This window comes from Neodiprion fabricii, chromosome 1, assembly GCF_021155785.1.
Source record: "Neodiprion fabricii isolate iyNeoFabr1 chromosome 1, iyNeoFabr1.1, whole genome shotgun sequence".
Classification (NCBI taxonomy): Eukaryota; Metazoa; Arthropoda; class Insecta; order Hymenoptera; family Diprionidae; genus Neodiprion; species Neodiprion fabricii.
Window position 1 is genome coordinate 5,289,697 of NC_060239.1, and position 17,472 is coordinate 5,307,168.

General features: G+C 41.3%; 1 protein-coding gene across 1 annotated transcript in view; it reads left to right on the plus strand.

Moving 5' to 3' along the window:
- The window catches only part of LOC124179024, a 188,632-nt gene that overhangs the window by 74,215 nt on the left and 96,945 nt on the right, over positions 1-17,472 (plus strand). The window contains exon 3 of the mRNA XM_046562979.1: positions 5,153-5,212. Within this exon, the coding sequence (XP_046418935.1) occupies positions 5,153-5,212 (60 nt within the window). The remainder of the gene's footprint in view (positions 1-5,152; positions 5,213-17,472) is intronic.

The following is a 17,472-nucleotide window of genomic DNA, read 5'->3' on the forward strand; positions in this document are numbered from 1 at the left end:
AGAAAGTATGGGAAATTCCATGCGAACCCGACCAACCTTTGACACTTACCATTTTTGATTTTGTTCAAATTTTTTTTCTGCATTTGTCCCAACCTTGAAACAGTACCGTGATTTTTTTAGATTTTGTCCGACGAGTTGATTATTTATAAATATTAAAAGTGATTTTGAAAAGGATGTTTTTAAAATGTTCAAAAAATTTTCAAAAACTGTATGCCCGGTCTTGAAATGTCTGGAAAAGAAAAGACAGTTTTTGAGAATGTTTTGAGAATTTTAAAAAACGTCCTTTTTGAACCACTCTCAATATGCATATATAATTGACCAGCTAAACTAGAAATCTGGAAAAAATTCAGGGTACTATATCAGAGTTGAGACAATTGCAAAAAAAATTGTGATGAACATCAAAAATGATTAGGGTGCGAAGTTGTTTGTGTTCGCACGGAATTTCCCATATACCTATATATCAAGGGCAGGTTTCATCATTTTTAATAATCGAAGATGTGATATCGATATCGACGGGTGACCGATTAAAAGTGTATTGAATCTTGTTGGACAAGGGTCGACATAGTTTAATAGATATTGCAGAATCAGAGTGTCGGCCCGATGTTACGGTGGTCTAAAATTGTCCAAGAGACAGCGAGAGCGAGTTTTTATTTTTCATTCAATACAGCCGAACGGAATGTACAAATCGCAGAATTTATCGTACAAATTAGATTCGTGTGATTTTATCGTTGATTTACATTTGAAAAAAATATTGAAATTGTAAAGATTATATTCACTTGATCCGAATATTAATGACGCAATATTTTTTATACACGCGCGACTTAACTCGCGTTTCAGATAAAAACGAGTCTGAATAAATATGCCAATGTTACGCCATGTTCCGAAGAACCGTTTCATCAGTAGAAATTGATTTAAATTCCGTAAATCTTCACATTAACAATCGACGGGCTTTAAAAGTAAGTACCCAGGATTGTGATTATAACTCCCCTCGAGTTTCTCGCGCCTTTTCCGCACGCACTAACATCAGATTTTTACCAGAGCAATTCGCGTCAGAGAGGTGAAAAAACAAACACCAAGAAACAAGTCGATCACTCAAAAACGCGGAAATATAACGCACGTGGAAAGATTGAAAAATTGGTTGACAAAGATGTACGTAAATTAAGCGTAGGTACTGAATTACGAGTTGAACGATGAAAACGAAAATGAAAATGAAGTGAGAATTCGTAAAACGTCGCCCAAAGTTCCGGCATGCAGCTGAATTTGGGATTGCGGTAAATTTTTAAATCTTCGCAGGTCGGCGGTCTTGTTTCAGTTAATTAACGCCAAAGTCAAGTGGGTAGAACATTTAAAAAATATGCATGAAACAAGGGGGAAAAAAAGACCGAAGTGCGGAGATAAGATTTTTAAGTATTAACAAGCACTCACCCGGGGCTCCAGCCTCGACGTAATTGTTCACCGGGTCGACGACGAGGAGAAAGCTCAGGGCGGGTCCGATCGCCGAGGAAGGCGACGCCATTTTCATACCGGGTTGCGTTGTTACAGGTAGTGAAACGTTTAACGTCCACCGCAGAGACGATACCGAGGTGGAATATACACGTAACAACGCATCACGCCGAATCGCGGGGGCTTGAGAAGTAATCGATTAATTGCTCTTGAGTCGTTAGTTGAATCGACTGGTTTCCAGTTTTAATATAAGAACGATCAACCGAGCTTGCAACACCTGTAGAGGTATCTTAAATTACTGTTTATTACACCGACGCACGTGAAAAGCTTGTACGTAGGGTTTTGGAATTGAAATCTATTAAACCACAGCTTCGTGAGTACCTATAGCAATATCGGAAATTGAAAGGGAAAAAAAGGTATTGAGAAAAATCAAGGTAAAAGTAAGACTGTACGTGATATATAATTAATTAATTACGACTGGATTCAAATTGGAGTTCCGCCTGGATGTTTGTTTGTTGAAAAATTTTCGCGGATTATTTTTCATACCGTGTTAGTTGACCGTTAGCTTGATCGGTTAGTCAGTAATTGGCTTGGAGTTTGTATATAGTTGGTGGGTATAGGTACTGATTTCCCATCTGGATTTCTCTTATTTTACTTTTTGCCTCGATCCTATGCTTTTTCAATTGAGAAGCCTGCGGGCTCTGGAAACCCTTGGGATACCTGAGATTCTATCTCTGAAAATGCTACTCCGCGATGTTGCGGAGATAAAACCGCGGGCTAATGAACAAGCTGGAAATCTCGTGCTTATCAAAATAAACCGAAACACCGCCTTTGATATTTGCTTATCGGTTATAAGTTTGTTTATTAATCGACGTTGTTACTTTACTCACGAAGGGAATATTTTCATATTTATTAGAATTTTCAACCGGCTTGTTGGTTTAACGCAATTTTTGGCGGCATAAGTGAAATTTTTACTTCTTCACTATACATGTATCACGCATATGCCTATCTACGCTTTTTATTTTGCCATTTAATCCATTCAAATTTCCATCACCCGAGCTTTTACGATCGGCAATTTCCCCGTCGCGATTTTTCTTCTTCCTTCAATTCCCGTTATTTCCTTTCAAGATTACTTATAGGTAGGATTTCTGCGGAAAGAAGAGTGAATCTTTACTTGGAGAGAAAATATATATTCGGAATCTCTTTCGTCGAATTTTCGCACATGATTTATCAAATTTTCTTTACCGTAATTTCGCTGGTTATTTTTTCATTTTACAAGCAAGGCGGGTACCCATTTTTTATTTTTCTCAAAATTTGAACCGATTTTGAAAAACACTAGAACCTTCCGGTTTTTCATTCCTCTATAAGCGATTTAAAGAAAACTTTTACGATTATAAAATATTGAAACAATGAATAAATGTACTCGTAAAGATGTAATTCAATTTTACGATTCTTGAGTGCGCGCGTTATGGCTATTCGTACAAATTCAATAGTCGTTTCATACATTAGTGTACTTACAGGTAATACGAATTTTTTATATCATGGTCGTTGGACTATTTTTACGTCACGGAAGTTTCGCGTATGCTGGAACAAGAGAAAAGAAAGGAGATAGCGTAACGACATTTGATAATTCAATTCTCATACCGACTTCGTTCTCGATTCGTTCTTTCGCGAAAAGGAAAAAGAAAAAAAGTGATCAATTCGCATAAATGCACCAGTCACGTTGCGTCCGCCGATATAACGAGACTCCAACAGCGAAAGACTGAGCAGATATATTCGTTATAAGAGTTATTTTAGGATTATTACCGATTTTAATATATCCAACTTTATCTACCTACGTATTACGCGTAATAAAGTCTGAAACGTATATGTATATAATGGGTAAACTAAACTTTCGAAATATATAATATACGAGAAAAGTTGTCCCATTTGTCTCATATATGTATAACAATGTACATAGCGCGTGCAGTTGAAGTTTTTGCAATTTAAAACCGTGCCGCGCAAACCGATCAATCTTGTTATTTAAAAATTATTTTCCCCGATAGCTGTTTCATGTACTCGGTCAAAGCTACCGCATATATAATATTCAACGTAATTGAAATTTTACTTCTACATCATGTGCCGCAGTATCTAATATTATACCATACGGCTCTGCACGAGCGTATTGCAAATGCCTGGTTATTATTGTAACGTTTTATGAAACCTATTTCCTTGCAGATATGAATAAAACGTTATTCAGTTTACACACCCTTAACTTCGATCAGCGGTTCGTTACGTTATTATACCTACAGTAAAATTGACTTTTAACACACGAAAGTCCGGGATTAATTTCCGCGAAATTTCAAAGAAACTTCGATGATCCTTAATTGGTGCATAAACGACAAAAAGGATAATAAGTCTATCTGTAAGCCTGTGTCGTGCACACCTGCGGCGGTGTTAAAGCTTTGAGGCGAAATTAGCGACAAGTGTTTAAGGCTGGTGCGGCAGAAACGCAGGGATGTACAGGTACTATGTTTTATTTCCGAATAGTAGAATGCGGTACGTGTGAATCTATTAGCATTTCCAAGTGGACAAGGGGAGATGTTCGTCCACCAGTTCGGCACCAACTATACTTACTCGGTGTGGGGTGAGAGATAAGAGCAAAGTTTCCAACGATCGATAATTTTGCTATAACACGAGGGCAGGAATCGGCGCGGAGGAGACGGGAAAGTTAAACTTGCAGTGTCACCACACGAGCTTGCCAGAGAGTTGCCGCAAAAGCTTCGCTTCAAACTAGTTCAACTGGACGTGCGGTCATTGTAATAAACTAAAAAAAAAAAAAGAAGAAATTAACGCAAAAAAAAAAGAAAAAATCTCTTCTCATTCTAACACGACGTGCACTTTTCCCCATCCGCCTTTCGATGCAAAAATACGAATTTTCGAACGAGATAATGATGTTTTGTAAAAATAAGTGTCATTCATTATTCAAGCTTGAATTTATCGAGTTCAATGTATTATAATTATCATCCTATCATTATATACAGATATTGATAAATTGATACAGATAAGGTTAAAAATTGACGTTATCTTCTTTGCAAACTCAATGATTACCATTAAAGTTGAAGCGTTAGATTTTCAGATAATTCTTGTACGAATTGCAAGGCGATGTATTCTTCGCTCAAGTGTTTCAGTTACCGTTAATACAAAGTTGTCCGTTTAACTCATCCAGTTTTCGGTTCTTGTCAGTTCTAAGGCGGAGTTCGTCTTGTTGATTTAGGGTTAGGCTATCGCGTGTTTGCCTTAACTTTGTGCGCAAGCGTTACCGATAGAGCATAGGCGCTTGCTTGTATACATTTGTACATGCATATCCATACGTATGTCGCGCATCATCTGTCCCGCACACCAAGTCTGCATTATACGTGTAACGCTTTGGTCACGTTTGAGTTGGTAAGGAGTGCGGAGTATCGGGAAGAAAATTTTATGCCGGGTCATATTTACGAGGGCAATTATCGTTGCCGCTGTTTACGAACAATGTATTGTTACAAATTAAGGGAATTTGTATTTGCTGTTGGTCTACAGGCCACATTAGGCGCCCAGAACTGACGGATTCTCGTTAGTTCGTTGTTGCTGTTCAACCTGCTGAAGATTCATGCTTATTGCTTTGCACGTATTCAATTCTATTATCGTACTGTTAGTGGTGGGTTTTACAATGTTCAAATTTTTTTTACAGCCTACGATTTTCGGCACTGTGGCTTCCGATCTCAATCCCAAGGATGGCAACAGTCGAAGGGTGAGTTCTTTGTACTGTAAAAATTATTATTCTCTTTTGACGTTGTTTCATTTATTTATTTACTTTTTTTTTTGTTTACCCTTTGAGCGATGGTATATATTGAGGATTGTATACCGTATTAAATATTAATATTGTCTACAATTACAAGTAACCCCGTTTTTTAATGATGAAAGAGTATTTGAAACCCCAGATCAAAACCCAGTCGTTTCAAGGATTCCAGAATTCAAAAAAAAAAAAAGAGAGAGAAAAAACTTTCGAGGTGTATAAATTTTTCTATTCCGTTTGGATAAAGAGAGCGAGAGTTGGTGAGAAAAATAATCACAGTGTTTATAGAATGACACAGACGTGAGATTACGAGTCGAGGTGTCGTTCTTATTTCAATTTGTTCAGTATCTCATTCCTCGTTACGTAAAAGAAACTATTCGGATGTTGAGAGAAAAAAAAAAAAAAAAACCGTTCACTTTGCGACCTGAAAAAATCTCTTCCCCGAGGGAGATTCTGAGGATTCAAATTTGCACAGATCAAGATTAATGATTATCCGTAACCGTGCTACTACGGATTGACCGATATTCGTATTATATATTACAATCGTAGCCCGATATTTAGCGCCGAATTAAGCAGTAAAAAAAAAAAAAAAAAAATTCACCTCTCACCCGTATCAACCCGACCCTGTCTCGCCTGAATAATTACTCGGGTGTAAGGAATCCGTTCCTTTTATACGAAATATATCGAATGGTCGGAAATCGTGAGAGATCCGCCGGCTGGTCCGCATCCGCACGGAGGTAATCGAATCTTGGATAACGCGGCTCGGCGAGTGGAAAACCGCCACACGAGACACGCACGCACACACGCATGCGTACGGATTCGGCTTACGGGGTGGCCGCGATGCAGCCGCGTGAAGGCAATTTGTCACCTTTAGTGAGGTGTCCCGGTGTTTGGTTGGTGTAGGGCTAGATTAATTACTCCTGTCCTGCAGCGGCGGGATGCGCGAGGAAAGGTTTTACCTCTGCAAGTTTGTTTGCCTCCTGCGGCCGGTTCGCGACCCCGGACGACCTTTTGCTCGTATTTCGGTGCTATTGCTTGTCCGTCGGCCCGCCTAGTTTCGGTTTAAATCTGATACGAAGACCGACCCGCTAATGAAACTATTTTCCTTTCCGCCGTACGAGGCTTTCGAGTTTTCGTACACGCGGTATTCAGCCATCGTCAAGTAGCACCACCTACGGCAGCAGCAGCGGCAACGGGAGTTTCGGAAACCGAATTATACCTATGCAAATTTCAGCCGCACAACCCGAGGACCATAATCCCGCAACCTCCGAAAACCACGTATAGGAACCAGCTATTAAAACCCGCGTCTATATGTATACGTGCATACGTACATTGATACACGACTGTGTCGGTGTAATGAGACTAATTCTACAAAGTCCTTATTATATGTAGTCGCTGCACCGGTTGTTAAAGCCTCTGGCTTAGATTTGGCTGAACTGGTTTCAGATCACATCCTCGCCGCCGCGTATATAATTAACGAATTCGTCAATTATGTGTTATATATCGCAGCTGCGAATTTGCATCGTGAACTTTTCTGCCGATCGGAGTGCGTCGATAGTTGTGCATATCGTACGTTCGATTAGAAACGAACACAGCGCGACGGGTGCATGTGTTAACGTATAAGTAAAATCGTGTAGGAGTAAATTTGAGCAAAGGGTGCATAATTCGGTAACCTCTGACCGGGATTTCTTTTCGCTATAGGATTAATTGAGCTGACAGCTGGCCTGCGAGTATTCACCCCTTTTTCCACTCAGCTTATACCTGTACATGCCAATTTGCCAATTCGGCACGGTGGCGGCGGCTTCGCTTGGCTTTAATAGTTTACCACCCACCCCCTGTTGCCCCGACCCAATCAACCCTCGAAGAAGTATACGTTAATAATGAATTTGACGCTGACCCCTCCGCGATCAACGCCCGGCCAACAATAACTCTTGGATTATACAGAGGCGCTTGCGCTGCGTTACTGCTTCTAATGCGGAAACCATCACCTGACGGTTATACCAGGCGAAGACCGTCGGGCAGCTCGGAATTTATTTATAGCAGCGCTGTTGAAAATCATACCTAGGTATACACGTAACGCATGTAGGTATACGGAAACCGGATACGGACACGTGTCGGCGGGCTGACACGGGCGTGAAACTGACCTGTCGTAACCTTATCTCTAAGGGTACAAACGCGATTCCATCGTCAGAATTCGCTGACCTGGTGTAGGAATATATTCGATGTCGTGACGGATCATTTTATCTTGGCTTTCCTGGTTGGTTTTTTTATTTTTTTTTTTTTGTTTATTTTTTTTTTCCACCCCTCTTTTTTACCTCGAACGTTTCGCAATGTTGAAAAGGAAATATATGTTACATTCTAAATTCGAAGCTTCTTCACGCGGTTTCTACCCGCGAACCGTGCGGATGATCCGTACTGAAAAATTTTATGCTAATTAAATGTGTTCATGGGGAAAAATAACATGAAAAGAAAGAGATAAAAAGATTCGAAGCCTTCGTCGAACCTGCGAGAAAAGTGCCGATGTGGAAGCGTAAAGAAAGTCAAGAGATAAAAATATGCCGCATTAGCAGGAGTTTTGCAAGTCAAGTATTATATACCTAACTTATGCTGTGTTATATTTGTATAAGTAGAAGCTTGCTGAATAAACGGATAGAGAATATTTTTCGAAAAATAAGTACGATATTTTTAATATATTGTAGAAAATTCAATTTATTGCAGCGTATATTATTGATTCAGGAAATCGCCGCTCTTCTTATACTTACGATTCAATTCTTGGCAAAGCATTGTAGAGTGTTGGTGAATAACGAATTGCTGTATGTAAAATTGATACGAACTCTGAAAATTTTGATTCTGTAGTCGTGAGAGATTTTTGATTATTGTTTTAGTGAAACAACGAGGGAAAAAATTAAGCACGCGGTACCTAGTAGGCCAAATGTTCTCAGATGTAATGTTTATATCACAGTTCGTTATACAATTTTGATAGTATAATCTATCGACCCGCAACTCTCCGCATCCGGTGCGGAATAATTTTGTATTCGTCACATTTAACCGCGGGATTCCTGCATATAAAAGATTATTCAAGTATAGATATATACGTACTTATATAACAGATTCAAATAGAGAGAGAGAGAGAGAGAGAGAGAGAGAGAGAGAGAGAGAGAGAGAGAGAGAGAGAGAAAGAAAGAGAGATTGCGCCCTCGACCCAGATAAATTTATGCAAAACTTCGGGCTAATTAGAAATCCTCTTATAAGGTCTTCGAAACCGGTGAAAATAACGATGAAAAACGAGCTGATTTATATTGCCAAGTATTAGGGTGGTCCTTAAAAAGGTTGTTTTTGGATTTTGGCCAGCTAACCCCTTAAATCGGCTCCATATTGAAAATTAATTTCCCAATTTTTTCAGATTTTTATCTCAACTCTAACCCGTGCACGTAAGAGGGTGGATTTCTCCATTTGACCACTTTAGGGGTACATTAAATCTACCCAACGAATGTCGATGAAATTTGGTATACAGAGGTTTTTTGGATCGCTGATTACGCATCTCAACTGAAAATTGAAAAATTCAAAATGGCGGACCCAATATGGTTAACAAAAACCCCAAAACTCACTCGGTGTTGCCATTTCGGATGCACCATTTTGAATTTTCAAATTTCGAGTACAGATTTGTAATCACCGGCCAGAGAAACTCTTCTACGCCAAATTTTTTTTTTATCCAAATCCGTTCCGTGGATCGAACGTGCCCGTGAAATGGTTAAACGGGGAAATCCACCCTTTTAGGGGCACGCGTTAGATTCGAGATAACAATCTGAAAAAAAAATGAGGAAATTATTTTCGAATAATTCGAAATCGATTCGGGGTGTGAGCCAATCGACATTTAAAAATGACCTTTTCAAGGACCACCCTATCAAGTAGGTATACGCAAAATATTCCCCAAAGACGTTGCGAGGAACATTCCCACATTAGGAGGAATAAAAAAAAAAAAAAGAAGAAGAAATAAATCATCCCTCCATCCTTCTCACTCGCCTCCGGTTCGCGTCTGTTGCGAGCGGTAAGCTGTAAGCAGGTGTAAACGCGGGCCCGTCTTCGTTCGACACACCGATCGCGCATTCCGTGAGCAGACGAGAGCCTACGCCCACCTCCGTGGATGTATCTCGGTTCGACCCTACTCATTGACCCTATAGATTGACCATTCGTAGCCGAGAACGTGCGGACCGGATTACAGGATGACCGGATGACCGGAGCCCCGATGCCCCGATGCCGACGCCTTTGGAGCCGAGAGAATCGATTGTAGCGCGATGCCTGGACCCGAGAGCTTTTTATCCTTCTCTCTCGCCTACGTGGTCGAGGGTGTACCTACTTTATACTCGGTGATCCCTTTTTCGATACGCTGCTGATCTCTCGTGCGGGAAATCTCATCCGCGAAGATGCGCAACTGTTGTACCGTTAACTGCAGGGACATTTATGCTTACGGTACGAGATGAGGAACGTTTTTTATAACGGTCGTGACTAATTGCAAGACAATTTGGTAATATTGTACTGTTTGTATCGTAAGCTGTTTTTCAGTCTGACGAGGCGATTGATCGAACGCGCGGTTTCTTGTTACAATTAACTTGAATATTCGCACAATATTTATAATTAAATAAAGTACGAGGGATTGGGTTGAAAAATTGTTGGTGAGGCATGAAAAAAAATTCTTACGTTGCTCGATTTCAACGCGATTATAATGCAACCTGTACGACTGTTTTTAATACACAGAGCGCTTATCCTCCGCTAGTATAATTCTCGATTTTAATTGAAAGCATCGTTCGTCGGTAGCAATCAACTTTTCATGATTATGGTAAAAAATGAAACTATACGTATAGTTAACCAGTGCGTGTTGCATGTGACGGTAAATTATTTGTTACGTATTATTAATTCTCTGTATGTGAAAGCAAATTTGGTGAATGTTTTAACGCACAAATCAGGTTCTCTGCAACGTCGTACATTATATTCGCACATAGGAATGAAAAAACACTTTTTTGCACCTCCGCAGCCGGAGCCTTGGAACGCGCATCTTGAATCATATCGTTTTTTACGATATGGAATTTAAATAACTGCAAACGAGCTGCGCAAGCTCTCTTCTTCCTTGATCTCGTTTTCGATCCCGACACGGCGCCGCGAATGGTATCCTCCTAGCCATCGTAGAGTGTTACAGCGATCTGCACTCTGCGGTTCCGCGCTTGCAGAGGTCGAGTTGGACCGAAACGTCCTTTGACGAGGTTCGCCCCCTCATGGCGCCGGATAATTGTTACAAACTAGCGAGCGACGGGCGGCTCGATCGTGTGTCGTTAATTTCGGTACGCGTCGGTCCGTACGCCTCAACCTCGGATCAGATTATCAGCTCGGCTCTCGGCGGCGCTATAATGCGTGATCACGTTCCTCTTTAGGCACGTCCGCGTTGCGGCAGAAGGCCAGTTTTCGCCTGTAATTTCTATCCCTGTTTCTGTCAATTTTAGCTTCATTTTATACCCAAGCCCACTCAGATGTATATTCGAAAGCTTTGGATGAAAAATTGCACTGCAGAAAAGAAGCTCTCTTATAGTATACACACATATATATATATATAAAGGTACGAGTAGCGGATCCAGAAGCGCGTCTAATTTTCTCTGCGTGGCTCGACTATAATCTGCACGATCTTATACGTATATATATATACATACGTGTGTATGTATGTATGTATATAAAAGGAGCAGCCCTTCGAAAGTGAAAAAATGCTTATAATCAAGTGGCGAATAAGCGAAGTGCGAAACCTTTTTCTACCCTCTTTCTTTATACCCTCCTATACTATGCTCGTCGTCTTCTTCTTCTTCTACCTCCTACCTTCGTCTTCTTCTTCTTCTTCATTTTTTTTTTCACTCTTTTTTTTTAAACAAAACGTGGGAGCAGGACAATGCCCTGAAAAACGTTGACGCAGCGGGCGCGCACCCTTCCGACGCGCATAAACGTATCAAGATAGTACTTGGGTAAAAATGAAGCCCTAACGACGACTCGGCCCTCGCCAGCGTTGGTGAGTTTAGCCCTGACGAGGGGGGCGGTGGAAGTGGGAGAAGGAGGGAGAGGGAGGTCCTTGACGGCGTGAAAATCTGCATCTTTCTACCGTTGAGGAAAAAAGTTTATATAAAATTTATAATAAGCTGACTGAGTCTAGCCTGCTGTAGGACCACTAAGTCTCGGCCGTGCAGCCCGCAGATTAAAATCTTTATTCGAACAACGAAACGCTCCGGAAATGTGTCTGTATATGCGTAGGTATGTATATGCTGTGTATGTACGTATATAGCTATCCGCTCCGCACCAAGGGTTAGTCGCAGGCACGCGCAACCAGACAATTTTCCATCCTCCATAACTTTTAATTAGCCGGGAGAGAGAAGGAGAGGGAGGAGAGCGCTTTTATCTCACTGTATACGTATATATATGTATATATATATACGCACGCACATATATATGTATATTAAGTCTATCGTAACGCGGAAATGCGGTTTGCGAAAGTGACTCGCCAGCCATTTTTTTTTCTTCTACTTTCTTTTTCTTTTTTCTCGTAAGTAACCGCAAATTTTAAGACCTCGTTTTATTTTTCGTCTGTCGCGACGGACGATAAAGAACTGCGGTACGGACGGTCACCGATGGGGTGAAAATTAGCCGAAGCGATGTATATGTTCGTAATCTTATATGTGAGGCAGTATTCCGTATAAATATTTCTAAAACTCTACGAAACTATGCGTATGATATAATAGTTTTGAAGTGGTGCGCGAAACGTTATAAAAATATAGGTTCGAAGTCGTGCGTGAAATGACGATGAAATGGTGTGAAATTATTGTAAAATTCGATCGTGAAATATTGCGAAACGCACGCACGAAGAGGTTCATGGGAAATATGAAATCGTTGGGGTAGCCGGATTTCGAGGCAACTAACATCTCGAAATTTATCGACACTGCAGGTATTCGTATACAACTATTGTATTATTACGTACATGCAGATGATTGAAAACAGCCCTGAGAATAATGATTAAACAGAAGTGAAAATTGGGTATAAAATCTATATTCTACAGAATATTGTCCGAATCGCGGTTTGTGAAATGCGCTGGCCTGTGTACAACCGCATTGTTTTCGCCGATTCAACGTTTCGTCTATACGTATATCTGCGATCCGATATTCTGCCAGGTTTTTAACCCGCCAGCGTCATGCACGGCGGTAGATGCGTATCAAATCCTGCAGGGATTCGGTGCAGCGGCAGCGGCAGGACACAAGGGACGCAAGGGATGATCGAGCCCGCTGATTCAACACAATCTAATTTAATCCATTTAAACCACGGCGCTTACCTAATCCCTCCGTACACCACGGTGTACGAATAACAGTAACCGTACAGAGACCTGCGGGTTTATAATACTTAATGCACAACGAAACGCAATTACGCCGCCCGTCCAACTTCACCCTAATCTTCTCCGACAATCTGATCTCTAATTTACCTCAAATGAACCGTTATGCTCGCGCGCCGTTGCATCTTTTGCCCTTTCATTTCGCCCACCCGAAGGGGAAGATGATGGGGGGGAAAAAGTAAATTTTTCAAACGCGCAAAAGGTTAAGAAGAAAAGGAGGACAGTATGGTTGTATTCGTGGAAATATTGCTCTTTCAGCGTAAAAAGTCGTTACTCGTGTCACGTTGTCGTTTTTTCTTTTTTTCTATCTTGTCTTCGTCTCATGTACCTGTAACGTAGACGTATTATACACGTCTACAGGTATGTATTTTAAAATGGAATTTCGGATTTGTCGAGGGAGAAGCGATTATCGAAAAAGCGTTCGCTGCGGACTGCAGGGTCGATGCGTTTCGCGCGGAGCTTTATTTCACTGCACAGGGAAAAGACAAACTTTATTACACAACGCGTGTCCTGTAGGTAGGTGTGGGTGGTAGGTATATGTTAAGGGTCGCTCGCTCGTCACCCACTGATCCAACACGATCTAATTTAATCCTTTAAACCGCGCAGCCTGCCTTAATCCTACTGTACACTCTATAAACGAGGAAATAAATAAACGCTCAGCGGAACGCATCGGATATTTATAACGTGATTCTGGAATGCTTTGCAGTTGAAATCGCTCGCGTATTACAACGCGTATCCACGCTAAAACTTGTCCCTCTTTCACACCTCTAATCATCACATTTATGTATATACCTGCCTACATAGTTTAAAGGGAGAATGTAAAATTAGGCCGATGTACGCCGCGACGCCGCATCAATCTTATATTTTATTTCTCCCGTATTTCGAGTATTACCCTTTGCGCCGAGATAGAGTCGTTTCATTATTAATTCGTCACCCGGTATATACGGTACCTATACGACTAGGTAGTAGCTCTGCCTTCGGAATATCGGCTATCCTTCCGCGCTCCACACGTACACATATTATACGTACGTACGTGTATGATGTGGGTTTTACTATGTATACATACATATGTGTATATATACATTTATATATATATATACACACCACGTGTAGACTTGCACCGGAATTAACTTGCTTTCAGCCGGTATTAAACATTAAACTCCCGCAGGTGGAAAGCCGGTATACACACTCGCTAAAGATTAACCGCGTTGGCGACTCGTTCGTCGGTTGGTTAGTTTCTTCGTTGTACTCGGAAATGGACAGGACGACCACCGTCACTGTCCATTTCGACGGTGCATTTGAAAACGGTCGTACCTGATTTTTGCGTTACGAAATTATGCAGCTGTACGACCGGACCTCGATGCAACGTTTGAAAATTTATTCCCAACTACAGTTTCTTACGATTTCAATGAAAATAAACATCCGCAAACTTGTTTGCGGGATGCAGAAAAGCTGAAACTAGGTCGTAGGGTCAAACGATGCAGTGAAAAGCGAAGGAATTAAACCGGCGGGCTGAGGGGATCCTCGCTTTGCGGATGCAGCTGGCTTGAATATATAGTTTGTCCGTCGGAATAGAAGAGATATTGTTGTTAATTTTCGAGTTGAAATACTTGGGCGTCTTTTTGTCAGGTGTGTTATTTTATTTATTTTATTTCTTTTCGTTTTTTTTTCTTTTTTTTTTCTCGCGATGAAAGAACGAGCAAGAGAATAAAAATAATGAGTAAAACGAGAAAAGGTTTTACCGTAGGATGTAATTCCCGAAATTCACGCCGCTAACGCGAATGGAAGGAAGCTTTTTTCGGTAACGAATTTGCGGCTTGCTTGTGAAGTCTTCTCAAGTCCGCCAGGAGAGAGGAGGAAGAGAGGCCGCCTCCCTATCCTCGCTCCGCTTTAGACTACTGCTGTAATTCGTAATTATGTTACTGACAATGAGACGAACGGTGAGGGAGATGGATAGATGTAGAGAGAGAGAGAGAGAGGGAAGAGGAAGAGGAGGTCTTGTCGGATACGACAACAAGGCAGACGTAGACGTCGACGACGGTGGTACAAAGGTGCTGCGGTGGATATAGACAGGCGATGGAGTGACGGAGGGAAAGGAGAGAGACGAGGGGATATCGGATTTGGCCTTCCCTCCCATCAAGTACAAGTTTTCAGCTTTTTTTTTCGCGCCTTTCAAACCATTCGTTCTCTCGTTCTTTCGTTCATTCGTTCGTTCGTTCATTCGTTCATTCGTTCATTCGCTTCGCCTCTCTTAAGAATTTCTGAAGAGAAGTTCTCGAGTATAAAGGACGCTGTTCGCCCGTTCGCCGGTTCTCTAAGCTCTTTGGATCCCTGCACCACCCCTCGCCCCTCGTCCCTCCCACCCCCACCCCCCCCCCCCCCCTTCGCGCATTCATTACGCCGGTAATTAGCACCCGCCATTTCTCTCCCCGCGAATCATTAATTTATTTATCGTACCGTAAGATCGGGTCTTTCTATGTATAAATTGTATATAAGTTATACGGATAGCTAGGGCATGTACATATAAACGGATTCCAATTTAAACCTCATCCCGTAGAGCGTAGACTAGCGTAGAGAGCGTATAACAGGTCTCCTTGAAATTGCGAATATTTCCCAACATAGCGTTTTGTATATTTTGAATCGTCGGAATCATCGTCTATAGAATTAATATTTCAACTAGCTGATCGTATACTAGCTGGCGGGTTCGTTGTAATACGGTTGGGTATATGTACGTTCGAAGAAAATGAACGAACCTTGAAACGATGTATCGAGTCGAGAGATGAAAATACTTAGTTTCAATTTCGAGAATTGTGTATTTAGGGAATTTGCGGATCGTCTATCTACCGCGACGACTTGTATCGGTTTTAACTGCACCCTCGCCCCGATCGCCTACGACCCTCGGCGTCATTCCGAAGGTACAATAGCTCAGCAGCCGTCAGCTGGACCATTGTCCGTGTGCCGCCTTGATCGGGGCGAAACATGGACGGTGATCGAACGTCGTCGACGACGTCGCTATCGCCCACCGCGAAAACCACTTTTGTACGATATACACGTGCATTATAGCTGAGTTTGCTACTGTGCTTGGTACCGTGCCGCGGGGGAATCTGTGAGCCGAGACCAAAGCCCGCAAGCTCATTCAATCGCTGGACAATTGAACGGGAAATCGTGAGCCAGCGCGCATGGAAGCTACCCTTGCATCGTCGTGCAGGGAGGTAGGAAGGTTTGCAGTAGTACCTGCTTGAGGACAGAACGAGTTGGCCAACTCGCGGTCAAAGTCTCGTAGGCCGATGCAAATGCGAGGATTTGACAACGGTGGATTTAAAATGGCGGAAAACAAGCGTGGTTCGGCAGGCAACTTGTTTAATTAGAATCTCGTCTTTCTTTTTGTTTTTAATTAATCTACCAGGTTATTCCGTGGAGACGTATCACGGTGAAGTTGGCTATTCAACGTTAATGGTAAGACGGAGGTATATTTTACTCAGCGACGTTTGATTCGTGGTAAATCGGATCGGAGAGAGTGAGGAATTTGGCCAATCGTAAAAAATTAACGCGTTTCGATCGGTGGAATAAACCCTGAATTTTACGAATGCGGGCTGATTTACTCAATGTTAAATTACCAATGGAACATATTCACGGAATGTCCGGAGACGTGTTAGGTGATTATCAAAAGTGACGATCAGAAACGCGGTCATTTCTCGTCAACTTTCATGTTCAAAAATTAACTAATTTCACAAGGTGTTACATGAGATCCGGTTTTTGTCGACTATAATGTGTTCTTGATGTATATATACATTATACATACACATTATTCATTTAAGAGAGGTGGAAAGAACGCTTTCATATTCATTTTTTTTCCTCTTAATGGCTAATTTTTCTTCTTTCCATCCTTTTATCCGTCGCCACTTCCCGCAAGCGGAGACCATTAGGAACGCGGCCGTATAAGAGTAAGTTCATGCGTTCTCAGGTTTTTAAATATCTTTTTTTTTTTCTAATCGAGATGTTTCCAAACTTACGTAGTTATACGTACATTCACGGAGATTGAAAATGAAACTATTCTGCACAGATTTATTTACATCCATATTGTTAACTTCCGAACGGTTTTTTATTTTGAAATTACTGCGAGCCGATAATAACTGATTCCAACTGACAGTGAAAGCACAGCGAGTTGCGAAGGGTTTCGTTTCAACAGTGAATAACAACTGTGGGATAACTTGTCGGATCGTAAAATTCAAAATCAAAAACGTCCGTCAAGTAACGAAAGGTTATACGTTGAATTAAAAATCTAAAATACATAACATTTTCGTGGATTATGACGCATGATAAATATTTTTCAATTCTACAAACTGTCGAATGGAAGTCCAGCTCCAAACGATAAATAAAAATATTTCGAGCGCAGTTTCATTTCGTCATTTCAAATATTGTCGTTGTTTGCGTATACGCTTTTTCAATAATAATAAAAACTTCTCGACTCCATACGAAAAAAGAAAACCAAGCTGCAAACGTATAATATACGTATAATAACGTGCGTATAATAATCCGTTAAGCCGTCAGGTCGCTCACGCCTTCTTATTTTCTCTCCCTCGAGAGCATCTTAGTAACTTTGCGTATTAAAATAACTAGCTTTAACTTTCGTCCGAAGTTTCCTTGGGCTCTAATTTGGCCTCGGAGCTTCAGACACAGGTATAACTGGGTAGTATAGCACGTAGTAATAACTTCTACGGAAGAGCAGACATCTCAGTTGAAGGAACCCGCGATCCCCGTCAAGTTTGAAAATATGATATTTTGTCGAATTCGATTATTTTTC